At 44.7% G+C, this 21,583-nt stretch overlaps 1 protein-coding gene across 1 annotated transcript in view; it reads left to right on the top strand.

Moving 5' to 3' along the window:
• Window positions 1–21,583, top strand: part of GRIK3 (glutamate ionotropic receptor kainate type subunit 3) — a 264,817-nt gene that overhangs the window by 222,196 nt on the left and 21,038 nt on the right. The window contains exon 11 of the mRNA XM_088154122.1: window positions 19,803–20,026. Coding sequence (XP_088010248.1) covers window positions 19,803–20,026 — 224 coding nt within the window. The remainder of the gene's footprint in view (window positions 1–19,802; window positions 20,027–21,583) is intronic.

The raw sequence follows: 21,583 nt of genomic DNA, 5'->3' as shown, positions 1-21,583 counted from the left end.
CAGTTTTATTTATTTATATTTATGTATTTATATCTCACCTTTATATAGACTAAAAAAAATGTACATACCTTAATTTAAAACAATTCTTAAAATAAGAAGCTTGCCGCATCGATTGAATCTTCCTTTCCTGAAAGATTTCTCTGTAGCGTGTGATGCTGTTTGATAAATGCAAAAGTGCAATAAAACGAGGTGTGCCTGTACAGGGGACAGAAACAAACGATTACATACATTCAATATATGATAGGTGTATCAAAAAGCAACAAATCACTGATGTGCAACAAGGGCTTTGTTCTTGTTAGACATGAGAAAAACAGACATCCTTAGATAAAACTGAAATACGTCGCATGTCCTCTTTTCCCACGCGGGCTTGTTTCTTTCAGGGGCTTCAGAGTGCAGTCCTATCGTTCGGCTGCTCTCCTCACTGTCCGTGAAAAGCTAGTTTTTGCGCATCAGAGGAAATGGTTTTGGCCCAAAGGAAAAAACGGCTCCCTAAACTTAAATCTTAACATTGTGCATAACACCACCAACTGACATTCCTTAACCCATGGAGCAGGGCCATGCCCATCTCGCCAGATCTGATGGGGAGGGGGGGTCCCTCAAATAACCCAGCCCCAAGCCATGCAGGGCTTTAGAGGTGACTGCCAGCATCTTGAATTGCATCTGGAAGCAAACTGGCAACCAGCGCAGCTCACCACGCAGTGGTGTCACATGTGCTGAATAACCGGCACCGTTAACCGCCCGCGCCACTGCATTCCGCAGCAGTGGAAGCCTCCAAATACTCTTCAAGGGCAGCCCCATCTTGCTGCGTCAGAGGATTGCAGGCTTAGCAGGGAGCGGTCTGTCCATTATAGGTAAGAAAGCAGTGTCTCCCACCAATCCAGAGCACGTTGCCGCAGTTCCAACAGACAAACCAGGTCAGCGCACCACCACTGTTAGGGGACAGGCCCTGATTGACCTGGGACAGGCCCATGGCTGTCATGGTGGACATGAACTCTTGCGTGCGACCTTACAACTAGAGAAGGCAAGTTAAAGTCCCCCGGGACCACAACTCTGGGGAACCCCAGCACCAGCCTGGCAATAGAGTCAAGGAGCTCAGGCAGAGAGGTTGCTACGCAGCACGGAGGCTGGTACAGCAGCAACAATCCTAAATGATCCCTAGAGTCCAGCGTAACGAACAGGGTCTCAGCACCTGGCAATCTGTGGGGCAGCACCTCTGGACACCTCCCAAGTATCTGTAAGCCCTCCAAGGTAGAGCAGACCGGGAAACCAAAGTTACAAATGCTAATACTGTTTTTATTGTAAGGTTATAGTAACAAAATCTTGGAAGTCTGAATGTGCTTCCCTCCTCCCTCTCTTTATCGTCATGAGAACTAGGGAGGGTCTTGTCTGAGATGCTTACTGGGTGACAGATCTGTCCCAGACTCAGATTTCTTTTATCTGACCATTGTCTTGATTGTGGCTCTTCCTCAAGGTTATTCCTTCTTCCCATTACATCACCACCACTCCCGTCAGCCTCAGTCCCCCCTCCCAGAGAAATCTGAGTGTGCCATGGGAATGAAGTGCAGATGTGCGGTTCCTCTCCCCTCCTATGCCAGCAACTCTCCAAGATCACCCGATAAATCCTGTAATACAGCTATATCCTGAGAGGTGACTTCTTCTCCCCCCACCTCTTTCTTCCTACTGTGCTGCCCATTCTTCATCTTCTCATTCTGGAAGTCACTACCTCCCCACCCACCCCCAATCTAGTTCTGCATCCCTGACGTGGACATTGTTGGGGCATTTCCCCTGCCCTCTACATGCCCTAGTTAGCTCTGTGGCCCTCTCCACCCCATAGAAGACAGACTCTTGCTCATTTTGGGTTGCCCTGGTCTTGCAATGGTGGTAATTGTTGTGGACAGGGCTTTTCTGGATACCGGTCATCAAACTGGTGCACCAGTTGAGGAGTATGAACATCTGTTGCTGCCTCTCATGACCCCTCTAACTCTGGGTAGCCCTTCCACTGGATCAGGTATTCTGAACGTTCCCTTCTTTACGTCGAGTCCAGTACTATCTCGACTTCATACTCTTCCTCCCCATCTACCAGCATGGGGGGAGGTGGAGCTGCCCTTGTATGCAGGGTGCAGGGGGGTGCCTCCCTCACCAGCAAAGACTGGTGGAATACAGGATGAACCTTCACAGATGCTGGCAATTGCAAATGGAAGGCCACTGGGTTTAATTGTTGAATCCCTGGGAAGGGAGCCAAACTTCGAATCAAGTTTCTTTGAAGGTTGTGCGGATGGCAAAAATATGAAGAGACAGAAAAGTGCTAGAGACTCTCCAGTGGGGTTGTGCGCTATAATCCTAAGTAAACCAAGTGATAAGTTCGTACCATCTCCTATCCTCAGAACAAGGAAAAGCAGAATAGGATGAAGGAAGTGAGATCTAAAAGACATTGGCCCAATAAGCAAATTCCTCTCCAATAAAGCTTGTTTTCTAGGCTGTTTATGCTGCTGAAAAAAAATTGAACTTATATTGCTGCCCTGAACCTCAGACCACTGAACAAGTTAATGGCATCGAACCTTCAGAATGGAAACTTTAAGGTCCACAGCAGAAGCCTTGATACCAAACGACTTCCTAGCTTCAGTGAACCTATCGGAGCTTATTCCCACCAGACCCACATACTGGAGTTTTCTCAGATTTGCTTATGGGAGCAGCTGACCCAGTTAAGAGCACCACTAAGTTGGCCTCAGCACCCAGAGCGATAGCAGCTCTCACAGGCACCTCAGGGAGTCCACATCTACACCTACTTGTGCAGCCAATTTATCAAAGCAACCGCAAGAGAGAAAACTGGGAACAGCATTAACTTGATGTTCCAGTGCCTGTTGGGTATTTGGTGTTCTCTGAGCTTGGCTGTTTTCCCACAAATGTTTCATTACCAGTTGGGTAACATCATCAGTGCAGGGGAGAGAGGAGTCTGCTGGCTGTTTATAGAGAGGAACTTGCCCTGCCAGTCTTGGTGTGGGTACGGCTTCGTCCTTGACGTTCCTTGATGGGCGTATTGTTTCTTCCCTGATTGTATATCTGACGCTCCTTCCTGCTTATCTGGGTGTTGGCTCTGGGCTGTTAGTTTCCTCCCTTGACCTTTCATTATATCTTTGACATGGCGTTAGAAAAGTTTTATCTCTATGTGGCTGATTTGTCTGAATGCCAAATTTCCAGGAATTCGCTTTCATTTTTGGATTTGGCTTAACCTAAAATGTCAACAATTTCTGAGTTGAAATTGGGTTGAATTTGTCTATCTATTGAGAGATTAAGGAATTTTCATAATGTCTTCTGTCTGCCAGTTGACGTTTGTGATACGTTTTTTGAGGTTAGGGTCTTTGAGTTTGCTTAAGATGAAGAGGTTGTAGTAGTCTGTCCATTGTCTCAGGGATATTTTTGATGTGTGGAAGAGTTATCCTTTTCATAGGCCATCATATTTGTGTTGCAATAGGTTGTATAGCTAGGCACTTTTTAATGCGGTTGCGTTGAAAGATGTGATACAGGTAGCCTGTTTTAGTAGTTCTGGGTAGCTGCAGTGGTTTTTTGTTCTCTTTAGATGAAATATTCTCACACAGCTCCCCTTGTGGGCAGTCAAGTTGTTACTTTGGTAGTGGCACTTAGTGTGGGTTGTTGTTGTAGTCTTTTTTGGTCTGCCGTTGTTTCCTCTGCTGATGAGGATATCCAGGAAGGGTAGCTGGTTGTTTTCTTCTTTCTTGTCAATTGTATTACTTTAAAAGTGTCGTTGATTGTCTTGTGTGTCTTCTCTAACTGTACTTTTTTATTATGACTGAAGTGTCATCTACATAACAGAATCTTATTTAAGGTTATATATGTGGGAGTGCTACAGCTTCTAGAAGTTGCATCAGTCTCAGCTACAAATTTGAGTTGGGTAATCTCATGAGTATTCCTCTGATTTGTCTGTTTATTTGTCCATCAAACTGGAAGTAAGTGGTGAGGCAAAGGTTAATACATTCCATTAGTCTGGGTATTTCAATTTTTGTATATTCTGCTGGGTTTGGTGTGTTGTGTAGTAGTGCTGCAATAGATTCTTTTGTTTGTTCTGGATCTATGGCTGTGACAGGTGCTGTAACGTCAAATGAAACTGTCATTTCATCTTCTTCATTTGTTCTTTGACTTTTCAGGAGGCACTGTAGTGGTGAGTTGATAGAGTGTTTCCTCAGATCTATGAGGTGTCCAGGTTTTTTGGTGAGTTCTGTGGCCACATTGTATGCTGGGGTCCCTGGTAGTGATTCAGTTGGATGGAATTATATGTTAAAATTTATGTGTTTTAGAGCATACCTAGAAGCATGGGAGGACAGGTCCACAGCTTTTTAATCCACCACTGTTCTTTCTTGATTTGTCCTTTCTTGGCTAGATTGTGGAGATTTTTCTTGATTTGGCTGTCCAGTTTTTGCTGAACTGGTGTTATAGGGTTCTGGTTATAGGGTTCTTTGTCCTTCAGTAGTTCTTTCGCTTTCTGTATGTGTTTTGCTCTGTCCATAAACATTGTGGTTTGGCTTTTGTCTGCTGGGAGAATAGTGATGGTTTGGTTATTTTTAGAGTTTTCAGGGCTGCTCTTTCTTCTGCTTTGAGATGATTCTGTTTCTGTATCCTTTTGGTCTACAGTCTTATGCTTTCTTGGGTTTCAATGGTCAGTACAGTTTTTTTTTTAATGTTTCCCATGCTGCAAAGAATTCTAATTGACTTGCATTCCCCATGTTGTAATGAAGTCCTTTCTGATACCATTTCTATTCGAGACCACTGAAGTGGCTCCTCCTACCATTTCAGAAAATATTGCCAGCGGATCCCCATCACACATTTTGGTGCCAAGCAAGGAACCCAAAAGCTTGCATTGGTGGCTAATCCCAGCCAACTTGGCATGGGGAATGTCATTTATGGATCAGGTGACTACAGATATGGGCCTGATAGGATGAGAAACTGATCTCCAGAACTGCTCAGTCTGAGGATTTGGGTCACAGAATGATCCAACCCTCCCTATCAATCAACCAGAACTGAGAGTGATACAACCAGCTGTAAAAGCATTGGTATCCTTGGTGGGTGGCAGCCTATGCTAATACCACCTGACATTCCAGTATTGTCAAATATTCTAGAAATATTTCCTAGAATAGTCTAGGAAAACTATCAAGGCAGAAAAGTCTTCAGAAAGGGCCTACACATATGATGAAGTGGACAGAGAGACACTTAGGGCTCATGCACACAGCCTCCTTGTCTCAGCGGTGAGATGACCCACCTCTGTTTTGTTGAGAACATATCCTCACAGTGGTGTTTTCCATGGAAAATGAAGAAAATTTGCTATATGTACATCCTGTGTCACATAGCAGAGATCTCAGAAATTATTTTTATTTCAGATAAAGATTGAGAAATGTCCTTTGTGCACATGAGTACATCTTGGAAAGGATCACAAATGTCCACTTGAAAAGTGCATTGTTCCCATTCAGAAACATGGGGCTATGAAAATCCATTATCTTCCTCACTCTCATTCCTCTTTGCTCCCCAATCTACACTTGGACCTTTTGCTCCTGGAGCGAATAGAGCCCAGGAAGCCAAACAGTAAGCAGGAGGATAACAGAGAAAAGAAGCATGGGAAGTGGGAAGAAAGCAAAGAACTTCCTCTCCTGTGTGATGTGCTGAGTTTCAAGGGAGAAAGAAAGGATAGAGGCTGTCTTCAATAGGAGGGGATGCTACCCGCTGTGTTTTTCCAGCCTCAAAGAATCAATGACTGGCAAAAAGTATCCTATTTTACTTTCTTTGCAGACAGCAACCCTGAAGGCTTTATTCTGAAGTATGGTAAAAAGTTGCTGCGAGGGACAGCAGTTTTTAAAGTCAGATATTTTAAAAGAGAACAGGAGGAAAAGACATCAACATGCATGTGTTGAGGACCCCTTAGCCTCCATATCAAAAGAATTCAGAAAGGGAGTCACTGAATGCCACAGCCAACTGGCTGAATCACCAGCATTACCTCAACAAGATGGTCCTATTTTCAGAGATTTTCCAGGAGATCCCAGAGAGATGGAGACCTCCCTTGATCAACTTGTTTGTGACACTGGACAAAGACAAGTGAGGTGTTTCTTCTCCTGATTTCAAGAGACTGAGCAGAAAGAACAGATACTCTGGGGGCACCATGTCTAGAAATGCCTTTCTATTATATATATAAAAAATCCCATCTCACCCCTATGGGTGGTAGGTGTCTGCTTCAATCTTGGATCCTCCACCAGAGGCCTGGGAGTTGGAGAGTTCTGCGCAGTATCTTCTCTGTTCCTAGCACTGCACTCTTCTGGACAGAGAGCTCTGATGTTGTTCCTGGGGTGTGTTGGAGCCACTCTCCCAGCTTAGGAGTCACAGCCCCGAGGGCTCCTACTGCCACTGGCCTTGACTTTCCACATCTCTCTAGTTCCTCCTTCAGGCCCTGATACTTCTCCAGCTTCTCATACTCCTTCTTCCTGATGTTGCTGTCACTTGGCACTGCTACATCTATCACCACCGCTGTCTTCTGGTCCTTGTCTACTACCACGATGTTTGGTTGATTGGCCAGTACCTGCCTGTCCATCTGGATCTGGAAGTCCCACAGAATCTTAGCCGTTATTCTCCATGACCTTCTGGGGAATCTCCCATCTGGACTTGAGAGGGTCTAGCCCATACACTGTGCAGATGTTCCTGTACACAATGCCAGCTACTTGGTTGTGCCGTGTGCTGTGAGCCTTTGTTTAGCAGTCTCTAGGGCTTCAGGTAGAGTCAGACCCATGTATTTTTTCAGTAGCCAAGTCTTATCTTTAATCTCCACACCCTTCTGTGTGGAGTTCCACCAGCTGACTGACTTCTCTCCGAGTTTGAGTTATGGTGGTAGTAGGGATTGTCATGAGGGCTCTCTTGGAAACTTCTTGCATATAATCTCATGGTACTTCTCTACTGAGCCTTCTTAATTGGTCCTGAGGGTTGACTACAGCTAGTTTATCCACGATGTTATGCCTCAGATCAGCTGCTGTGTTGTGTAATGGAGGGGGTGGCAGTGATGTTCCAGCTTCAAGTGTTGGCTGCACATCCAGTTGTTCTTCCAGGTCTGCTTGAGTCCGGGTTGTAATGTGGAGTTGGTCTATCTCAAGTTGTGAGACCAGCTTCCTCTTCACCATGTTGAAGTGCTGGGTAACTAGCTGTTTCTCAATTAGTGTGGATGTAGGTCTTCTGTCCATCCATAGTTCCCTCATACGTTTCATATATCCCCTCTCATTAGGTCTACTGTTGTGGTAGCATTCCATCAATTCCAAGTTCTCTTGTCTCGTCCGTGTATGGTTTGTTTGAACCCCGGTCTCCTGCATCAAAGGCGGTGCTGTAGCCGCTATACTATCCAGCTGCTTTTAATATTCATTAAAGAATTTTTTAAAAGAATAAAAACAATACAAATTTCAAAAGAAAAAAGTAAGGAAAGTAGAGAAAAGTAATGTGAAAAAAAGTGCAAAGACAGAAATAGAAAAAAGAAAGGAAAGGAAAGGAAAAATTATAAAGAAGCAGCTAATTCTGTCATCTTCACAGCCATTCCTCTGTTGTGGGTATTTCAGAGTCTTTCCATTTTTGTGCATATAATAATCTCACAGTGGTTATCATCTATAAAAACAATCTTCCATAACTCTTTTCTAATTGTCTATCCATTAGTCCCAACAAGAAAATTTCTGGTTTCAACTGAATACTAATCTTTAAAATTCTTTGTATCACTGTGTATATTTGAACCCAACATTTTCTGGGTTTTTTTCCAAGTCCACCAGGCATAATACATTTTCCACATTTCTAACATAAATTTGCAGTACCTTTATATATTCTAGATAATTTTTCTGGAGTCTTGTACAAGGGTACATCCTTTTATAAAAGTCCTCTTTTAAATTATAGCATAATGTACAATAAATGTCAGTCCTTTCGGCCACATATTTTCTGCAAGTGCCTTTCTATGGGCATCAACACTGTTCAGGTGACTTACAAGATGATCAGGGCACAGGTGATCCTGGCCCATGCGGCTGTGGTGTTCCTCCCTGGGGAAGAGCAGGGAGCCCCTCTGGCATCTCCTAAAAGTACCAGGAATTCTGAGTCAAAGCCTGATCCTACGCCCAGACCAAGACTGGCTGCAACGTTGTCCCCGCAAATTGGATGGAAGCATCTCTCTGAGTGCCAGCTTTCCAACTATCACTGACGTCTATCAGATGACTTAGATGGCCTTTGAACATGGCATAGGCTTGTTAAATAGCATTAGGGTGAATGAAGTGCAAGTAGCCACCCAGCTTTTTGCAATGGCCACATCTCAGATTCTGTGCAAAGATCATAGATCATCCTTTGCTTGAGGTTAATAACTGCATAGCCATTTGCCCATCTCATAGCAGAAAGTTGGGCTGGAGGGCAAGGGCACTGGATCTAGAATGAGGAATAAAAATTATGTGTCTGGGTCACAGAAAAGTAAAGCTCTGCCAAGTTTTGGCCATACATGTGCCAGACCATGTACCTCCTGTTTGGATAAAGAGGGGGGTTACTTGAACTTTTAAAGAACTTTCATCGGTGGGGCTGACCGTAAATGATAGGAGAGGCTCACCTTATCTATTATCTGAGTCCTAGATGTGGGCACATGTTTATTTAAATAAATATCGGATGCTATTATCTTTCCCTTTTAACTAGTCAGTCAGAACTATGGGAATGGTGTGCGAGAAGTTCATTAGAAGAGCACCAGGGTGTCATGCCTCTTCTTGGGTGCCGCTCAGTTTCTGGTACTGGTGTACCAAGAACATGCAGGGTTCCTTTTAATCAGTACGGTTCAGAGGACTCCGTCACCCTGCTCAGTGCACAGATTTGGCTAACCTTTCACACTGCTTGAGCACAGGGCTTTTAATGCATCTCAAGGTCATGAACTGTGTAAATCAATGCATCTCTAGCCATTAGGATGATTACCCCCATCATGACTTAGCCCAGCTCTTCTTCCTTGTCTTGCAACCTTCCTAGCAGAAGGAACGTGCATCCAAGAAGCCTCATCTTAGCATCTTAGGGTCCTTACTGGTAAAATTTCGCATTCTTTAATCCTATCTATTTTCTCCCCTCTGGGATGCTGTGATTAGTACCAGAACACTTTTGTACACAAGTATTGGAGGGGCTTGGGGATGGGAAATTCCCCACGATGACAACAAAAGCTGCAGGCTGACCTCTGTGTCGCACCCATGAGTCTCCCCTCCTCAGAGTGCTGAGCCCTTTGTGTTCCCGGAAGCCTAAAAGTGTATCTGAAAATGAAACCCCTCTAGGCAAGAGAGCAGAAACTGTGCTCCACCTCACCAAGTTTCTTAAATGCTGCCAGGATTAGGAGGCCTCTCAAGCCTAAATGAAATTCAATCAGGTAACTGAAAAATGTTGTACAGGATTTGTTCCTTGCTCATTAATCCCTCTTTTCAGCACATTTGAGGGGGAAGGTTTAGCCATTGTTTTACCCTGATATTTGTATTCCTTCCATTCAAATCTTTGAAGACAGCATAGGGCTATCAGGACATTCATTTCATTTATTCATTTTTGGTGCCTTCACGTCAGTGTTGACTCCTGGCGACTGCCTGGGCAATTCTTTTTCTTGGTAAGATTTTGGAAGTGGTTTGCCCTTGCCTGATTCCCAGGGCTGAGAGAGAGTGACTGGCCCAAGATCACCCAACTGGTTTCGTGCATGAGGCAGGACTAGAACTCGCGGTCTCCCAGTTTCTAGGCAGATGCCTTCACTGCTACAGCAAACTGGCTCTCTATCAGGTCTATAGGGCTGAAATTTTTAAAAAGAGAAGAGTTAAGTGAAATATGGAGATTAAGTGACTGTGTGTATCATCATACCTTAAAATCACTACCATATCACTTTGGGAGGTGCTATAATCCAGATGGATTATAACCTGCTATAACCTGCATTGTTCCTATGGTTGAATAGCTCACAGTGTGCTTCCCCGTGGAAGGAAATTCTGATGGAATTAGCCCATCTTTTGCCAATCACCAGCTTCAACCCGCTGGAACTAACAGCTGCTTATTCCTTTCACCACACCCTGTCTTCTTCAGTAAAATCAATGAAATATACATTATTTATCTTGATTTCCACTGACACAGACAATTAATTTATGAATTAACTAAAGTAAATCTGTATGGCTCTGTCCTGCCACCTGTGGGTTTTGACATCTTGCTTAATTTGTTAAATGTGTGTTGAACAAATGCCTTAATTGTGGAGTCAAGGAAGACCTTGCTGACACAGGGTTCTGGTGTGTTTTCCACAATTAGCCCAAACTTCTCCATTAGAAAGCACCCCTTCCCTCTCAGATGATCATTCTGTAATTTGAAAGTTCCTGGTTGGGCATCCACTGGGCAACACCAGGACAATCCTCTGGGCCATTACCTGTTACCAGGTGGAGTCAGAGTATCAGAGAGTTCAAGTGTGCTTTGTGCTGGGACTCACATCAACCCCTCTGGCTCTCCAGACTCTACTTAAACATGTCTAGCAAAGAGGAGCTCCCCATCTTGTTGGGTCATGAGTTCCATTGCTGTTTTAAGAAATTTTTCCTAATGCTACTGTGTACCTTCCTGTAATTTACTCTGCAATTTATGTATAATAAATTTTATTATTATACATAAAATGAAATATGCCTTTAACTTTTATTTGTTTATATATTTCTATTTTTTCTGCTTAAAGTGCATTTGAAGTGGTAAATAGAGCAAATTGAAATGTGGTTAAGATATAGTCTAATTTAATGGAGTTTGATTTCAGCTTCTAGTTGCTAGTGTAAGATTTGCCCCGTTCGACAGAGAAACTCTCGTGACACGTGTGGTTCACAAAGAAGGTTTACTCATGCGTAACGTAGTAGTCACAAGCAAAGCCAGGACTGGCTTGGTACAATTGCATCACTTGTTATATTCCCCCCTTCCCGCGCTTTTTCCCGCCTCGTGATCGCGTTGCGGCTGTGGGCTATTAGGCCCCCCAATAATCCCCCTTGATTGTTCATGATGGCAGGATCGGTCAGGGTCTATTGTCCTTGATTGGCAGTCCCCCTCCGGCTGGGTTGGTCCCTCCCCGTTACGTGCAAACCCGCGGGTTCTGTGCTGCGTTGCGATCTTGTTTCGCTGCCCTGCGGCCCCGTTCCTTGCATGCTCGCGCCGTTATCAGTTCATAGTTAAAAGCTTCCGCTGCGGTTTTCCGGTTTGGCTGGGCGCAGGTGGCTCGTTAATTAGCGGCGCTTTCGGTTCCTCTTTTCCCCGCTAGCTGCCGCCGGTGGAGTTCGCTGGCTACGAGCTTCCCCGAAGCCCCGTGCTGACCGAACCTGACAGCTAGGGCAACAAAATAATCACAGTACCAGGATACTACCCTTAAGAAATAATGAAATACTGTTTACTGGGTCAATGGCCAGCAAAATTTGAAAATACACAACACCAAAGTAAAATCAAATAGATGAGATAAAATACTAGTATAACGAGTCTCTGTAATAATAATGTAACAAACACTACTATAATGGTGTGTTAATTACCCGTGCAAGTGTAAATCTAAAATATTACAATCTATGAAGTAAAAATATATATCACCCAAAGCAAGATAGCTAACATGTATTAAACCTAAAGTGATAAATAGAAGGGATTATTTCTGTGACCAGTTATTTATTTTATATATTTATTTATATTTCCCATCTCACTGGAGGCGACTCTGGGCAGTTTATAGTAAAAGAATAAATATTAATTAAAATACAGTATAACAGTATTCCTACAGTTATGCCTTACTTTCGTCACAGCAACACAGAATTTGGCTACTGCAGAAGCGATAAAGGGTCTCGTGCCTTCGAGAAGATGGTTCACTTAAAAATGGCCTGGCCTTCCCAGGGACGTAATTGACATATTGGGCGCAGAATATGAGCAGCCCTGATATCCCCGTAGAGTTTACAGTGAAATAATTCATGCGAAATGGTTTCGTTTTCCTTGTCGCCACATGAACAGGTACACTCTGTTAATGGGTTTTAGAAGGTCTGCCACTACCCTTAAGGTACTTTTTAAGTTAACATTTTTAAAAACAGAAGTATTTATAGTTGTATCCCTTGTGGAAAATGTTCACAGGAAATTTTTCTCTTTCGGTATATTAGAACCCAAAGGGCATCATCTAATGAAGCTCTGGGATGGTGGATTCCAGACAGATAACTAGGGGGTTTACCCCATTTGTGGAAGAAACTTAATTGTCTGGTTTATGTATGTTCCTAAGATGTGATGGTTAGTTCACATGTTGTAGTTAGACAAAGGCAAACCCATCACATTACAACTGTTACTTAAGATCCAGACCATCTTGAATGAAGTCATGAGATGATTAGCTAAGCTCATGGAGCTGAGGTGGTCTCCTAGTGGCTTTATCCTGAGCTCCCAGGTTTGGGGCAATCTGCCTTAAATATTCGTTATGAAGTATACCAGTGGGAGAACCTTCAAGTTCTGTTGTGGGCATCCCAGGGATACCTCATGAGAAGCAAGATGCTACACCAGGTGGTCTTTTGGCCACCTTCTGTAATGGGTAGAAGGAATGACCTTGAGGAGCAGGAGGAAGAACAGCTACCAAGACAATGGTCTGATAAGAGAAACCTGAGCCTGAGGTAGAACCGTAACCTGAGAAAGCCCCCCCCCCCCGCTTTACTTTTATGTGAACAAGGGAGGGGCTTGTCTGAGATGGATACTCATGTTCTTGCCCTGGACTCAGGCCCCTTTTATCTGACTATTGCCTTGGCAGCAATTCGTCCCCTATCCCTCAAGGCCATTCCCTCTTCCCTCTACATGGCATGGAGTGTGATATCATCAGGATGCCGATGATACCCAGTTATACATCTCCAACCCTAGCCAGACAGATGATGCTATTGTGGTGCTGACCAAGTGCCTGGAGGCTGTGAGGGTCCGGATAGGGAGGAACCAACTTTGACTCAACTGGTGGGATTCCAGTTGAGGATCTGAGCAATGCAGAACAGAGTGGAATGGTTCCTCCCCTTGATCCTGAAATGATCCTGGTTTGCCTAAGACTGAGCTCTCCGCCTTCCTTGCTGCCACATGGCACTGCTACTGATGCTCAATTTATGGCCACATCTTATTCAAAGACCTTTTTCCTTAGGACTATTGCCAGGTCAGGTGACTTCTATTCTATATCTCTGCATTGGATTTCTGTTTCTTAAATGTATAATTTTGGTTTTGTCTCTGCTGATTTCTGTTATTTTCAGCCCATTTTTCTAACCCTTTTTATTATCAAACAGAACATTATTAAACAGAAACAAAAGAAAAGAAAAAGAAGAAAAAGAAAAAGAAAAAGAAAAATATGTAAGGACATATTGTGTATATTCATGCACACACACACACACATATATAGTCTATGCACATGTTTCAGTGAAGGATGGTCATATTTCATTATAGTTGTCCCTATATAATTATATCCGTAAGCAACTTATTCATGAGATGTAAGCAACATAAGTTCTTCTGTCCACTGAGTAACTGAGGCCAAACATTTCTCTTTCCAATGTTGAAGAACAAGATCTGGCAGGAGGAGCATGTTTCGGGTCCCATCAATTAAAAAATGCCATATTGAAATTGAAATTTGTCTCTCATCTATCTATCTTGCAGGATCCAGGAAATGTCCCTTTTCTGTCATGGTGCCTCCCCTCCGGAACCCCCTGAATCCCCTGTGCTCAGCCCCAAAGCCTCAGAGGCCCTGGATTCCAGCTGCTGCTGCTGTTCAGTGCCAGGTCGGCCGGTAATGAAGCTCGCCTCGTCCACAATCTGACTTGGCCTGCATTACCGGGACCTGGTTGGGCGTAGAGGGGGGTGTTCCTCTCTCTGAAATGTGCCCTCCCAGGTTTCAAGTGTGGCACCAGCCGCGGCTCCAGGGCAGGGATGGTGGCACAGCTGTCATTATTCGGGAGTGTCTAGTGGCCTTGAGGGGCGCTACTCCGGACATAGCCAGATGCGAGGCTCTCTTTGTGAAATTGGGTTGCAGGGTTCAGCTGGGCTTGCTGTTTGCCAACCTTCTTCCCTGATGGGCGGTAGCAGCCCTGCCCAAGCTCCTGGACTCCATGGTGGAGTGGCAATTACAGTTCTCCAGGCTTATGGTTCTGGGGGACTTCTACTCTCTGGGCCCAGAGTCAGAGGTGGCCCAGGAATTCAGGGCCACTATGGCAGCCACGGACCTGGTCCAGCTTATTGATGGCCCGACACAGAGGAGGTCGTACATTGGATCTGGTCTTTGTCTCGGGACAGTGACAAAGTGATCTGGGGTTAGGGGACATTAACATCAGCCCCTTGCCATGGACAGATCACTCCCTCTTTGCCCTGGAGTTCTCTGCAGCTGCCCCCCACAGCAGGGAGCTTGGGCCTATTCGATCGGTCCTCCCCAGTCGACTGATGGACCCAGTAGGGTTTCAGAGGGAGCTTGGGGTTATTCCTGAGGCTCTGGTGCCCGATTTGGCTGAGGCCTTAGTCGCACCTGGAATAAGCATGCAACGAGGGCCTTGGATCAGATTGCGCCTATGTGGATTCTCTGGGATCGTGGATCCTGTAGGGCCCCTTGGTGTACAGCAGGGCTCCAGGAAATGAAACAAGACAAGAGGTGCCTAGAGCACCCCTGGAGGAAGACGAGGGATGAAGCCGACAAGGCACAGGTAAAAGCTTCATTAGGACTTACCTTGTGGCGGGAAGAGCAATGAAGCTGCTTATTTCTCCATTCTAACTGCATCTGCAGATGGCCAGCCAGAGGCCCTGTTTCAGGTGACCAGGGCCCTCCTGGGTAAGAGGGGGCCAGGCAAACCCTTGCAGGGTTGCTGTGAGGACCATTCTAGGCATCTGTCGGATGAAGTCCCTCAACTTCGTATGGAGTTGGACTCTGGCTGGGCAGATCCAGTGGAAGTGACTGAGGCATGTTCTAGTTCAGTTATCTGGGAAGAGTTCAAGCTGGTCAATCCTGAGGAAGTGGACAGGGTCCTCACTGCTGCGAGCTCTGCCACCTGTAGTCTGGACCCATGCCCCTCTTGGTTGGTTAAGGCCTCCGGGAGGTGGCATGTGGTTGGATCCAAGCAGTAGTAAATGCCTCTGTGTGAGGGGGTGGTTCCGCCAGCCTTGCAAGAAGCAGTGGTTTGCCCCCTCCTCAAGAGGCCATCCTATGGGTTGGATAACTTCTGTCCAGTCTCCAACTTCCCCTTTTTAGGGAAGGTTGTTGAGAGAGTGGTGGGCTTCCAGCTCTGGAGGGCCCTGGATGAAGCAGACCCTTTTCAGTCAGGGTGGACTATAGTACTGAGACAGCATTGGTCACACTTGTGAATGACCTTTGGAGGGCTCAGGATGGGGGTGGTGTGTCCATCCTGGCTCTTTTAGAACTCTCAGTGGCTTTTGATACCATTGACCATGGTATCTTGATGAACCGGCTCCAGGGATTGGGAGTGGGGGGCACTGTTTATCAGTGGTTCTCATCCTTTCTTCAGTTGGTGCTAGTGGGGGAGGAGAGGTCCAGCCCTATGCCATTATTATGTGGGGTGCCTCAGGGCTTGGGTCTGTCTCCCCTCCTAGGAGATGTCATTCAGAAGCATGGGGTTCAGTATCATCACAATACCAAAGATAGCCAATTATACATCTGTACCCCATGCTGGGCAAGTGATGCTGTTCAGGTGCTGGCTCATTGCCTGGAGGCTGTAAGGGCCTGGATGGGGAGAAACCAGCTGCAACTCAACCCTAGCAAGATGGAGTGGTTGTGGGTTTTTGGCTCTCTGGGGTGAGGAGAGTTGACATCTCTGACTCTGGGTGGGGTGACACTCCCCCGGACAGATCTGGTATGCAATTTGGGGGTCCTCTTGGACTCACAGCTCCTGCTAGAAGAGCAGGAGCAGCCGTGGCCAGGGCACAAATCCATCTTGTGTGCCAATTGCGTCCGTACCTGGACCGGACGGCCTTGCTCATAGTCACCCGTTCCTTAGTCACCTCCCATCTGGATTACTGCAATGTGCTCCACATGGGGCTGCCCTTGAAGACCACCCGGAAGCTGCAACTGGTCCAGAATGCATCGGCACAAGCAGTTTTGGGTGCCCTGCAGTTCACCCAAGTAACACCACTGCTGTTTGAGCTGCACTGGCTCCCAGTTGCTTTTCAGGTGCAGTCAAGGTGCTGGTTATCACTTTTAAGGCCCTGCATGTCTCAGGGTCAGGTTACTTGTGGGACCGCCTCTCCCTGAGGGTATCTGCCCAACCCACTAGTTAAGATAGAGTAAGTTTGCTCCACATCGCCTCCTTTAAATGTTGCCACCTGATGGCACTTTGGAGGTGCACCTTCTCGGTGACTACCCTAGCCCTTTGGAACAGCCTTCCTCCTGAGACCTGAGGGATCCCTGCTTCTTTGGCCTTTTTTGGCCTTCCAGAAAGCCATGAAGAGCTGGCTCTTCCCCAAGCATTGGGCTAGGGTGGGGGTTGAGCTGCGAGGATGTTTGGTCTGATGCCTGGGGGGAAGGGTACTTTGGTTTTTAACCAAAGGGTACTTTGGTTTTTAACCATGTTTTCTTGAGGCACCTAGAGTCCTTATATGAGACAGGTGGCCATATAAGTCCTGCGAATAAATAAATACCGTATCACTTGGTGCTCTGCTGGCCTTCTGGAAAGCACTGAAGACCTGGCTGTTTGCTCAGGTCTGGGGGTTGACTATTACATTGTTTTTATTTGGAATGTTGTTCACCACCCAGAGTCACTTTGGTAAGAAGGGCAGCGATATCATTTTAAATAAATAAATGCAATTAAAACTGGGTAAGGCATCAGAAGATTTCATCTTCCCAAAAGTAATAAGGGAGAATAAGGATTAGTGAGCCCCAGTTTTGGCTGCCTTATTTACTCATATTAATAACTCAGCCTACTTCTCATATGACTGGAACCAAGCTATTGTCATTCTATGCTATAAAAATAACAGAAATAGACTCGACCCTACAAATTATTGGCCTGTTAGTTTACTCAATACAATAAGTAAGCTATATGCCTGATTTTTATATACAAAAATACTGGGATGAGTCCAAAGTGATGATGTTATTGCAGAACAGCAGACAGGTTTCAGAGGGGAACGATCAACCTTGGACCATTGTCTGGTCCTTCATCATCTGGCTGAAAAGTCTTTTACTCCCCTCTCCCCCCCCCCGCCCCCCGGCAAAGTTCCCTATCTGCAACCTTTGTTGACTTTAAATCAGCCTTTCACTTAATCCCAAAGGAAAGACTGTGGGACAGATTAAGGCAATCCACCATTGATAAAAAGTTGTTCTTACTTTTTTAAAAAATATATACTTTTTATTGATGAGTTTAACAAAAGATAATACTAACTTACTAAAAGATAATACAAACTGAAATCAGAATGTGAAAAGGAAATAGAAAGAAAAGGAAAGGAAAAGGAAGAAAAAAAAAGAAACAGAAAAAATATTGAAAGAAGTGGCTCCCGATCCTCCTTGCAACAAGTACAGGCAGATTTAATATTTCCCCACCTCCTATAAGATTATACACATAATTCACTTCTTCCCATAACACCCACACACACACACACACACAATTCACAAATCCAAAAAGCATTGTCATTTCTGTCCAAGTATTGGCAAAAGAGATGTCTTAGCTCGCCATTGCCTCACCCAGAAGTCTGATAAAAGGTTGTTCTTACATATCCAATCTCTTTACTCTTACTCTCTTCAGTCTCTGAGAGTTAAATGTTCCTCCCAGGACCATCTCTCTGAAAGTGTCCCAACATACAGAGGGGTAAGGCAAGGCTGTATACTAGCTCCCTAACTTTTCAATATTTACATCGGTCCAGTAATACAGGCACTCCCACCCCCTGCTCATCCTCCTCCTGTTCTAGCAGAAAAAGTGATCCCAGCATTTTTATATGCAGATGATGTAATTATAGTGTCCATTTCTCAGGTAGGAATGAGAAGGGCACTAAGAACATTGGCACTTTTCTGCCTAGAAGAAAGATTATTAATAAATTATCAGAAAACCAAAGTTCTAGTATTTGCTCAACACCACCATAAAATCCATAAATGGCAAATTAATGGGATTCCAACTCAGCAGGTGTGTACCTATAAATACCTCGGAGTGTTGTTCCACGCCTCTCTATCTTTGAATGCACATCTTTCCTATCGGACTAGTGTTGCTCAGCATAGCTCTACAGCTATTCTGAGATTTTTCCATTCAAAGGGGTCTCAGTATGTCCCTGCAGCCTATAAGATGTCCTTGGCCAACTGTCTCTCCATTTCTCTATGGTACTCAGATCTGCATTCTTGACAAGTTCAATATTCTTGAGGTTGTTTAGTTTATAACAGCCATTCTTGCAGTCCCAAAATGTATTCAGAATGCCATTTTACATTTAGAGATGAGTTTAGTTTCTGTGGAGACTAGAGCTTGGTTTTGACTTGTCAACTTTTGGTTAAAGTTAATCTTCTTCCCTATAGGTCTGGTTAAGTACCATTTTAAATCATTGTCTGGTCCTTCATCATCTGGCTGAAAAATCTTCTACTCCCCTCTCCCTCCCCACTCTAAGAAAGCTACTGATAAAATCCACTGATTGGCTTTTTCAATGGAGAGCCTCTGCTCTTTAGGCTTTGAAAATACTAGATGCACTCTCAAGCAACAGATCTGGGACACAGACCTTCAGTCTGATCTAAGCCAACCGTTTAGTCCTTTAATTCAGGAGATTCTTCCAAAAGGGTTTGCACCAGCCTCCTATTTATCATCTATTACAATATCAAAATTTTATAGGGCCTTTATCTTAGCCAGGCTAGACCCATTGCTCTCCCCAGTGTTTTTGGAAGCTATACAGATATTCCAGTGCACCAATGCCTCTGCCCATGTAGGGATGGTTCAGTAGAGTCTTTGAGCCATAGGCTTCTCTGTTGTTCCCTTTACAGGGACTCTAGGATGACTCTCATCTGCTCCACCATGAAGACATTTCCAGGCAGAACTTTTATTTGTCCGTCCTCTTCTCTGATAAGAACCCAAGTATATCCTCCCAGGTGGCCCACTTTTGTGCCTCATGTGTGCTATTCATTCTACTTGCAATTGAAGATTCTGGTATTTTATGTTATTTTATTCTATTGTTATTGTATTTTTATCACTGTATTTTTATATTGTTTTATTGTTTTATATTTTATTATATTTCATTCTTATTTCTTGTTATGTATCTTGTATCTACGCATCTATATATACATCTGTATTTGGCAATTGATATATATGTATATCTATATTTACTTAGTTTTTAGGTTTCATATTATTGTTTTCTGGTCTTATGGCTGTAATAACGTTATTTGATTTGATTGATTGATTTGAATGTCTCGCCTACTGAGATTGTTTATCCTTGTTCTATCTGAATTTATCATCCAATTCCACTGTGCAGAATTCTAGACTGTAAGCAGGGGATATACATTTTCTCCAAACCTTTCCCTTTCTCCCAAAAAGGAATCTTTCTAAAAAGCATGTAGAATTTGGATACTGAGTTTAAGTAAATGGAAAGAAGCAATACTGCTCTTCTGAGCTTCTGGTTTAAGGCTGTACGTTCAAACGCATCCCTGAAGAAGGAAGAGCAAAGCCCTTCTGCACTGTGGCCAGGAAAACATCATGGATGTGAAGGCATCAGCAGCTGGGCTTGGCTTTACCTAAAAGAGGTGCAGCTCTAAGATCAACCCAGATCATATTCCTTTGTTCCACCATGATCTTCCATGCTTGTTTCTAACCACTGCTTTCTCTCCCTGTACTCCTTGCTGATTTGCTTTGCAGAAAGCTGATCTGGCAGTCGCTCCCCTCACCATCACCCATGTTCGGGAGAAAGTGATAGACTTCTCCAAGCCCTTCATGACTCTGGGAATCAGCATTCTCTACCGAAAGGCCAATGGAACCAACCCTAGTGTCTTCTCCTTCCTGAACCCATTGTCTCCTGACATTTGGATGTATATCCTCCTTGCTTATCTGGGAGTTAGCTGTGTGCTTTTTGTGATTGCCAGGTAAGGAACTTGCCAAAAACCAGTCTTGGGTACATGGTGCTGAGCTTTTGCTGAGAGCTTTCCCCTCAACACTTCTTCCTGGATCAGCTTCACTACCATAGCAGACCTCCTCCCTTTCTCTTACTAACTAGCAGGCATTTTTCACTCATATTTTACAGGGTTAGAAGAGAAGAGAAGGAGCTCACCACTAGCTCCTACTCTTTGGCCAATAATTCCATGCTATATTTCCACCAAACTGCCTCACCATCTCCTAAAGTCCCCCCCCCCCCCAATCTTTAAGGAAGCAAATAGCTGGCTCTTTAGGCACTGTTCATGCCCTGACAGGACAACATAGGGATTTGGCCTAGTGGTTTCATCCACTTTCATCGATTCAGCCACTGGTGGCTTTGCTCAGAGACTGTCACTGGAATAATTCTGCTTGCCTCCTTGCCCTACAAGTAACCATTTAGGGGAAGACCCAATGCAAAAGGGGGTGGGGCTGTTGCATCTTTCAGAAGAGCCGCACTCTACCAATGTAGCTTCTGAACTTCCTCCTTCAACATAGCTAGTAGTGAAGGTGCAGGATCCCTTCTCCCTTGCATCCACTCTGACCACACTTGGATGCAAACTGCATGTTGGCTCCCCCGATGAAATATTTGTTTAACCTAGGGCTGAGACAAAATGACTCCAATAAATTCTCCACCCTTTTTACACGTGGGCTGGCATTTCAGCTGTTGGGAAGAGGCAAGGCATGAGAAGCTCCCCAAGACTTAGTGGCTGGCAGCTGCCCTTCTCTCCCATCAAGAGCACCACCCTCACTCTGATCAGGTTCACTGCACTGCTGGTGGCCTAGAAGGGGTGGCCTTGACACTGACATGAGTTGCTGCTAGGAAATGAAAAGCAGCATGTCGCAGAGCACCTTAGCTATCATCAGGACTGAGAAACAGACAATTAAAAAGAAAAGATGGGTTGTCTCAGGAAACTGGTTTTGTGAATCTATTTGGCACATACATGCAGAAACATGCAACCCCCCCCCCCCACACACACACACACACATACACACTAATTTTGATGAAGCAGCTCTTCCCTAATGTAAAACTGCTTGTGGTCTGAAATGCAAAGAGGCTGATTTGGTTTGACTTCAGAAAGAATTTCTAACTGTAAGTGCAGTTCAGTCTTGGAAATCAATTAGATTTTGGAGTCCCCAACCTTGGCTCCAAGCCAGAAGAGGAAGCTAGTATTCTCCATCCTGCTCAGGAAGGATAAATCAGTTTGGGTTGTCAAACCCTCAAGTTTTGCCAGGCTCCCCGTATCTTTAGGGATTCGCACCCTAGATTTCTTTGGTTGGTTCTCCCTTGATCCCAACGATGTCTTGAGGCTGATTTTACTGTTCTTTCCTAGGTGACTCTCATGTCAGAAAGTACATAGGTTGAGAGAACAAGGCCTTTGAGATAATCAAACAGTCCTGATTCCTGGCTATAAGCAAGGAGGTGGCCATGCTGACCCACAGAGGTGGAAGAGAAGAAGCTCCCTCCCAGACTGAGGCCCTCATTCCCCCCAACAAGCTTCCCTTTCACT

The sequence above is a fragment of the Python bivittatus genome, unplaced genomic scaffold, assembly GCF_059951505.1.
Source record: "Python bivittatus isolate LINGU-HERP-01145 unplaced genomic scaffold, Pbiv_v1 ctg000040_np1212, whole genome shotgun sequence".
In the NCBI taxonomy this organism is placed as follows: Eukaryota; Metazoa; Chordata; class Lepidosauria; order Squamata; family Pythonidae; genus Python; species Python bivittatus.
This window is presented reverse-complemented; position numbering and strand designations above follow the sequence as displayed.